Genomic DNA, 8763 nt, shown 5'->3' on the forward strand with positions numbered 1-8763 from the left:
ATGTATATATGTATATATGTATGTATACACTTATTTGTCCAATTATTGAAACATCACACTCAGATATCAGGAAATACTCCTAATGGATGTGCATATTGGGTGCCTGTGAGGTGAATGCTGGATATAGAAGAATGGAGGTCAGGGGATGTGCAAAGAGTAAACACAGCAACCAAAATGATAAAATCAAGACAAGCTTAAAATGTTTTATGTATCAACATGGGTGCATGATTCCCTGGAAAGCTTTGGCAAGTGCTGGTTGGCTACGACTGGATAAGTGGAACACATACATAACAAGCAGGCCTGGTGGAGAGGAGGGCCAATGGGGGTAGAAGCTCTTCATGACTGAATTTACACTCAGCAGATTATACTGCTATACTATTAAAAAAACTAAAACAAATAGCCAGTGGTTGGGAAATGTCATAAAGGAGGTCAAAGCTGTTAAGCACAAGGTCTTAAACTCTGGAGGCCAAAGTACCAGAACTCTGAAGAACCACATGAAGAATTCTTCAACTGCATATCAGAAATCCAAGATGTACAAAGTGGTTTAGGGCCGGCATTGCCCCTTTGAACTAATAGGTCAGTGCTTGCTCTAGAGGACTGGATTCCTTCACCATCGTGGTTACCTCTGTACAGAAACATCTGCACTTGATTTCCTGCTGATTTCACTTGTGAAATTATTGTCTAGTACAGGGGGCGGCAACCTTTACTACTAAAAGAGCCATTATTGGCCTGAAAAAGAAAAAGAAAATCTGTCTGGAGTTGCAACTAAATTTACCCATCAACGTTATGAATAGGTCCTAATGAGCACTCATTAATATGATTTTCTACCAGGTGGCTACTCTGCAGTGGGCTATTTATGATTATTTAGTACTTAAACTTTGCAGTATTGGTGGTGAAATCAAATGAATCTGTTCACACACTATTAAATCCTCTGTTTTCCTCCAAGACTTTTCCTTAATCAGATTTTGAATCCATAGCTAGCCAAGATAGAGAAACTCCAGGCTAGCCACCACTACAGAAGTTCAGCAAAATTTAGAGGAAAACGCCCCAGGTCGCAGATGTATGACACACATTTAAGTTGATGAAATGTTAAACCATGTTTTAATTCGATGTATAAGCTACACAGTTTTACAGTTGTAGAATGCAATAATCACTCTTGGCTAACAACAATGACAAATGAAAATCTGAATGTTAAAATAACCATTATCTATTTCCATATAATTTTATGTCAAAGCCACAGGGAGCCAATGGAGAGCGTCTAAAGAGCCACATGCAGCTCCATAGCTGCAGGTTGCCTACCTCTAGTCTAGAAAACATTAAAATATATTCTTATTCATAGTATTTTACAACTTGATGGCGTTTATTTTCTAAAATCTTAAAATTAAACCCCAGTAAGTTTGGGTGTCTTTGGGTAGATTTTTGAATATTGTACCCTATAATTTGAAAAGTGATATGGCCTATGAAAATCAATGGATAATCATGCAGCCAGCTTGCAAGTGTTAAAGGGTGACAGCCACATATAGTTTTATACTGCCTGTGTCATCACGGAGGGTTAAGTTTTCAAGACTACAACTCCCACAAAGCTGCTTGCCACCTTGTTAGCAGCATCCCCTGTGACACACTACATTTCCCATGATGCTTAGAACACAAGAGGGGCTCGGCATGTTGAGCGCGCGCTGTGAAGAAAACGGTTTGAAAGAAAAAATGGCGGAAAAACATTCGGCTGTGGGACATGACGGGTTTGTATTTTCTTTTTCTGTTTCTTTCACGTAGCGACAACCGACTTAACATCAAACATTGTAGGTAACTTAAGTAAGAAGATGTATTAAAGCGTTTATTTACGTCTCAGTTATACTCAAAGTAAATTATTGTTGTTTACTGTTGCGCTTAACAGTTACCGCACTAACGTAACTTAGCGTTAAACGTGAAAGCGAAACACTGTAGTAACTTAATTTTCTTAAACATTTTTATATATTACCGATATGTTACATATCTTATAAATACACAAAATGTCCTTGCAGTTGCGAAAGTGTCGCCGTCGATACCCAGAATGAGGTAAGACATTTACATTTAAGCTATTGACAACACCTTTGCTAAGTCTAAGGCCATTGCTTTATCATGCTAACGTATATTGTCACTCACTTTGCTCTTTGTTTAATCTCTGTAACGTTACACCAAGATCAACTCGGAGAAACAGACAAAGAAAAGATGCCTCTCCACAAGCCCCAGCACAGCTCCCCCAAACAAATCTCCCCGTACCTCCGTATCACCCAGCAGACAGAAAACAGATGCAGGGGACCAACTAGCGATGCAGACAGAAAACACAGAGGGACCTTCATGTCCAACTTTCAGCCCCACTGCACGAAGGAAATCCTGGAGAAGAGCTACTATAACCCGACGCTCACTCCCTGCCCTTCCCAATCCATATCAGGGTGAGATTCTAATCAGTAAAGAATTGTCATCATGTATTTTCTTTTGTTGTTGTTGGCCTTTTGCAGTATAAATCCTTATTTATGTGTTTATTGCAGTGTTGTGCAGGAGCATCAGTGCATCTTTACCACAGCAAGAGAGGCTTGAGAAATTGATGGAGGCTTCAATGAGGGTGAGTGGTGGGGTCATCAGAGTAGAAGTAAATTTATTGTAACAGACTTTTATATGGACAGACACGGGGAGCTACTTTCATCTCACTGGTGTTGGCTGATTGAGATGATATTTTTTTTCACTTGACTGAAAATATGTGGAAAGATAATAGATTTAAAAAGGAACCAGCTGGTATTCAACAAATGAATTGGGTATGCACTCTGGTACTGACATCAATTAAGTATATTTAGAAATGCCATAATTATTGGATAATAACTAGAGATATTGCACTGAAATTTCAATTTAATAGACGTAAAATCAGATGTTATGGTTTTATTCAGGAGTACTTACCTTCTGTCCATAAAATGTCCTACTGAAGTAGTGAGTACAATGCTTTAGTCATAATGAGTAGACTATAGGGTCTGAGTTGTGTTAGGATAGAGATGAACATGCATTTGATTTTAATTAGTCGTAAGTATATTAATAAATCTGTCAAATCACAGAGCTGCAATGATTAGTTAGCAAAAAATGTCAAACATTTGCAGATTTCATGCTTCTGAATGTGAGAATTTTACTTTTTTTGTCATACATGATAATAAACTGAATAGCTCTGGATTTTTGGATTGTTTATCAGAGAAAGAAAATACCATTTGAAGACATCCCTTTTGGCTTTGGGAATTGCCGCAGGCATTTTTGACTACTTTCTGACATTTTATTGACAAAACAATTAATAGAAACCATATTTGGCAGGTTAATCAATAATGAAAATAACTGTTGTTTGCAGCCCTACTAATCACCTGTGCTTTGTCTCTAGCTGGTAATAGAAAGAACTCAAGATTCCATACAGTCGGTGCCGAACACCTCACTGGAGTCTTTTCAGAAACAAGGTTAGTGCTTGCACTGCTTCATTTGGTACATATTTCATGGAGCTCTTTATTTTTATTGGATTACTGTCAAAAAAAATATTTTGTTCACGTTACTTTTTTAACTGTGTTCTGTGTTTTCCTTGGTGCAGTTGAGCACATGCAGAAAGAGTGGGGTTGTTTGGCCAAAAGCATACGCGATGAGCACCAGGGTCATCAATTCCCTGCTGGAGCAGCCAGGTATTGTAGCTGTTTTTATATTTTCAGTACTCTCCATGCATTATACAGTTTTTTAATCTGCAAATGAACATGTTATACTGCATTTATTCTTGTGTTATCTGCTTTCAGTTCTAGTGACCCAGCAGTGCAAAGAGCCATGGAAAAAGTCCAGAAAGCCATCAACAGGTATGTTGTGCTTAATATCACAATAGCACACACAAAATATTCATTCAAACTTAAAAACACAGATTGTGGGACGTACCACATGTGGTTCTGTTGTTTAACAGCCTGTGTCGTGTTTTAGGCTCCAGGCTGAAAGTGAATCTTGGGAGGCACTGTTGAACAAACACCGGAGCAAAGCAAAGGAATTGGAAAGGTGAGCATGTGTACTGTTGTTAAGGAAGACTGTAGCAATGCTGTGTTACAGTGTGTCACATATTATCTGCTCAATTGTGTTTTAATGTGTTCTTTATTATTTGTAGGAAAGTGGAGCAGGGCCAGGAGGGAGGCGTATCATTAGACACTACATCTGTGGCCCAGTCGTCCCAGTACCATTTCTTACAGAGTAAACCTGACTACCACGGTCTCCTCTGTCGACAACAGCCCATGCTTCACACTATGGCAACGATTGTATGTTTGAAATTAGATTTTTACATCATTACTCAAATAACTCATAAACATATCAACAGTAGAAGTGATTGACTGTTAGCAGAAGCTGAAATCTGTAAGGTTTTTATTACTACATCGTTCTTACATACCATCTGTATGACGGTGTATGTATAAAATGCAGAAGCTTTTTTGAAGAAAAAGGTATTTTGGCCATGAGAGTGATGAAACATAAAGCAGATGCTACTGATTTATGGGCAGCTTAAGTGCTGTCCACAAGAAAGGGAAAGAAGTGCCTGGCTCTCAGCAGTCCAAGGTGACTGTGCCAATAAATTAATACATTCACATTCAACCAATCTCATTTAAAAGTCACAATTGAGATAGATTTGAGATAAAATAAACACATAAAGCACAACATCTGTACTTCTTTGCTCTATATTCTGTAGTTCCATTGTAGCAACAAGTTCAATGGTTTTGAAGTGCTGAGTCCTTCAAGAAAACATTATTTTCTGCCAAAGAAAAGGTCTGTTTCCATGTAATACCTTTTTGGTTTTGTTATCGGTGTAGCTTGGTTGAAAAAAAATGTATGTCAAACAATTCTGTGCTCAGATTAAAGTTTAGCAACATTTGAATCCAAGTATTACAGTACAGGTACAGGGTTGTTTCCTTTAGTTGTCAAAATACATATTTTTCCTCTTACCTTTAATGTTATTTATCAATCAAGATTGTTTTGGCGCTAGTTGCCAGTGTTGGAAACATGTAGCTTCTTTCCAATATTATCTCCGAATAGAACTAGATGGCACTCGGCTTGTGGTGCTCAGAGTGCCAAAAAAATATGTTTGAAAAACTCAACAGCAATGTCTTTCCAGAAATCATGACCCATTTACTCAAGGTAATCCACAGAGCTTGTTGTGAGCAGTTTCATGTAGGAACTATTTTCTTTCTACAGAACTACACCCGCCAACTGTATCACTGTGCAGAGGGAAACATGCACCTAGCACCACTGAGCTAGGTAACGTTACATAGTCAACATTTCTACTGATGTTTACTGAGGGGGTTGCCAGTAATGTCTACATCTTGTGGTGCCATCTGCACGAGTCAGTTGTCCATGAGTAGATGCATGCTTACCTCTGCACAGTGATCTGGTTCGCAGGTGTGGTTTGGTAAAAGAAAATAATTCCTATATAAAACTGCTTAAAACAAGGCTTGTAGATTATGTCGAGGAGCTGGATCATGATTTCTGGAAAGAGACATTGCTGTTAAGTTTTTCAAATGTATTTTTTTTCTCTCTTTTGCTGCTTTGAACATCCTAAGCCCAGTGCCATCCAGTGTCATTATATTCAAGAGAAGCTGATATCTCCAACACTCGGCAACACACACCAAAACAATCTAGACTGATAAGTAGCACTACAGGTAGGAGGAGAAATATGTATGTTTGATTTTGGGGTGAACTGTCCCTTCAAGTACAGTGACTACAGCTCAAATATGATATAAATATAATACAATAACTTACTCTTTTTTTCATGTGTAGATGGACACACAGACTAAGATGGTTCGAAAGCTTCTGTCCATCAAGGAGCAGTCACAGTTGCTAGTGAAAGAGACCAGTGGCCGACTGGGTAAAGACTTTATTTGTCTCTCATCTTTTCTGTGGAATAATTGTATGGAATCAACAATGATGTGGCCATTTAACATTTAATCTGGTTACTTTTTCCTTCCAGCCGCAGAAGCAGGATTCCAGGATCTTTCCCCCGACCTCATCAAGAACCTCCTGGCAGCACCTTTATCCTCCGCAACTACATAGTCACTCAGGCATGAGGCAAGCACAAGCAATCAATCATCTGATGGACCATGACTCTATATGACTTGTATATGAAGCTCATATATGGTTATTTTCTGGTAATTTTGCTGTTGATGTGATTTGGGAAAATATAATGTCTTTACTCCGCCTTTGTTGTCTCTTGTTATTGGATAAAGTAATGTGTTCTGTGTCAAATAAAACCACTTCCATCAGCAGCAGGACTGGTGGTAGAGGTAGTCCATATGTTTGACCAGCAGGTGGCAGTGGCTGGCTATACAATATTATGAAAGGCTTGGTAAATTCCCAGAGTGGATTTTTCTGTTAGGCCTTAATTAAGTATTCTTACCTGTAAAACCTGGAACTGTCAAGACTACACTGTCAGGAATTAAGAGGAAGGCAGATGTTTAAGAAAACAGTGAGAACTTTATGCAAAATTAGGATATTGGTTGGTCATACAATAAACGAGCGTTTGGAAACTAAACTGAATTTGATTTTTTTTTTAAAAATAGTTTAAAATTAAGTCATTGGTGGCATTTTAAGTGGTCTGCTTACCATTGTTTTATTAATCTGAAAAGCAGCAATGTGAAGAGTAGCTGAACCATGCTGGTGTATACAGTGTCATTTTCAAAAAGCATCATGAATCCTGTGAAGACATGTGCCACTTTTTCCAATTAAATTTGACTTGTGCAACAGTAAAGCATTAAATATAAAGATCATTGAATACAGATGGATTATGCTCTACAGTTTACCTATAGTCTATTTACAGTCCTTTTAACATGCTCATCCTCAAGCATTTACTCTCTTTTTGGTGCTGCATCTATTTCACTTCATCAGTGTCCCCTGACCATTCAGGAGGAGGCCCCTCCCCCCACAGTGACTCACCCCCATCTCTTGCATTTGGCTGGGTCACTGATGCAGAACGAAGCTTTGACATTGTACCAGTCAGTCAAAGCTTTGTTCGCTATCACTCCCTATCTCCTGGACCCATTCACTCATTAATGCTCAGAGTTAATTTTGATGATTGCAGCAAGCAGAAAACAGCTTTTGCCCATTGCCAACAATAAATAAAGAGTGAATGACTTCCTGTGCGCTGCAGTTATGATCTCCTACATGGTGTATGCTCAATTTTCCTTGTGATTGTATTCAAGGGAGTGACTGGGGAGCATAGGGACAAGCAGAGGGAAGACAAGCGGGGTTGTGACCGTGAGAGTTGTGAGTAAGGGAGGATGGTGCACAGCGGGAGAGATCGATTCTTATTTAGATGAAAATGAGCCTTGATGCTTGTGGGGTGAGAGGAGGGCAGCTTTAGCATCCAAATGAATAGAAGTTTCACAGAAATGATCCTTAAATGAATCACCAACAATAAAACCTATAAAGAAGTTTACAAAGCCGCTGACAGTCTTTTTACTTTCGAGGAAGGCCTCTCTTGACAGTGAGGCTGACTTTGGGGTTAGATGATCACCCCTGCAGTTACTCACTTACAAATGTATGGTAAACTGTCGCTTTAAACAGCCTCAGTGACCTGAGTAAATGGCAGGTTAGAAGTTATTCTTGAAGTGTTTGATTTGGATGCAGTGCATATTTGGATAAAGGAGCCTTGGGTGTGACCAGGCTCTGGGCTCCTTATGCGTAGACTATTATTAGAAAGAAAAGGAGGGTCCTTTTTGCTATTATATATATTAATATTTTATACTTACATGCATTAGATTGGAGGTTTGGTTGTGTTAGTGCTAACCTTTCAAAGGGTTAAAATTCTCTGCTTGGTATAACCCACAAGAATCCTGAATTGTGACTTGTACTATATGCACATGCAACGAACAATTACTGTTTAGGTTTGCTGTATTCTCTATTCTTGTTGTCTCTAACTTTAGATTGATTAGCTACAGATTGTAGTAGATGGATGTGTGGAGAGTCAGCATAAACCACTGCCAGTTTGGTCCTACTCCCTCATGCACACCCATCATCTCTTCTCAGTACAGCAAGGCTGGCTGCAGCTCTCCTCCACATCCATTCAGCCAGCCATTCGTCTTGGAAAGCTGTCTCTCTGATCTGAGTGATAAACTACAGCAGAATTGCCCAGTTTGCAAAAAACAAGGACACTTGTTTTCAATCTGTGCTGTCAACATTTTCATACTGAAAACTGATGGGATGTTTCATTCATCTGGGGGTTTAGGATAGAATCATATTCTGAGGTCGGGCTGTTTTGCTTTGAGATTGAAAATTGCTCCCGAAATTGCCACAATTTGGCCCCACACAGATGGATATCAGTGCACTGACTTTTAGGCACAACTTATGAAATGACACTGACTCCCAGAGACTAAATCAGTTTCAATACTCCTTTTTTGCTATTCAACACACTTACTTGTGAGTGTGGACAGGTTGTTGTGGCTTGTTAGGTTCATACACATCTTTGTGTGCAATGTCAGAGAGGCTCTAACACCATTTTATTACTGTGTTAACATGTGCAGCTTGTTATAAGCTCACATATCACACCATCCCTTCTGTGCATGTATACAACCATTCATTTTAAAGTTTTGCTCAGAAAGCATTTTGTTAATTGGGTGATCTCGCCTTATATTAATGAGGGAAATGCTTGAACCAATTATAATAGGACAAGCAATGGTGATGACGTAAGGGGCTATCCATTTGTAAAGGCAGCACTTGAGGAGAATCTTGTCACCTGGAGGAATAATA

General features: G+C 39.0%; 1 protein-coding gene across 1 annotated transcript; it reads left to right on the forward strand.

Moving 5' to 3' along the window:
* The first annotated feature begins 1658 nt into the window (after positions 1–1658).
* LOC126405234 (uncharacterized) lies at positions 1659–6085 on the forward strand. The gene is made up of 11 exons (XM_050068874.1): positions 1659–1739; positions 2022–2055; positions 2180–2432; positions 2529–2602; positions 3395–3467; positions 3596–3683; positions 3792–3848; positions 3967–4038; positions 4145–4292; positions 5800–5887; positions 5990–6085. The coding sequence occupies exons 1-11, from the start codon at positions 1663–1665 to the stop codon at positions 6070–6072; spliced, it is 1047 nt and encodes a 348-aa protein (XP_049924831.1). The 5' UTR covers positions 1659–1662; the 3' UTR covers positions 6073–6085.
* The last annotated feature ends 2678 nt before the right edge of the window (positions 6086–8763 follow it).

The sequence above is a fragment of the Epinephelus moara genome, chromosome 18 (genome assembly GCF_006386435.1).
Source record: "Epinephelus moara isolate mb chromosome 18, YSFRI_EMoa_1.0, whole genome shotgun sequence".
NCBI lineage: Eukaryota > Metazoa > Chordata > Actinopteri > Perciformes > Serranidae > Epinephelus > Epinephelus moara.

What these genes read in the sequence shown, in the direction of transcription:
- LOC126405234 (XM_050068874.1), top strand. Translation starts at nt 1,663, where the DNA reads ATGTTGAGCGCGCGCTGTGAAGAAAACGGTTTGAAAGAAAAAATGGCG. An exon ending in GGAGTCTTTTCAGAAACAAG is followed by an intron (nt 3,468 to 3,595) that starts GTTAGTGCTTGC and finishes TCCTTGGTGCAG; the next exon opens with TTGAGCACATGCAGAAAGAG. An exon ending in AGAGACCAGTGGCCGACTGG is followed by an intron (nt 5,888 to 5,989) that starts GTAAAGACTTTA and finishes TTTTCCTTCCAG; the next exon opens with CCGCAGAAGCAGGATTCCAG.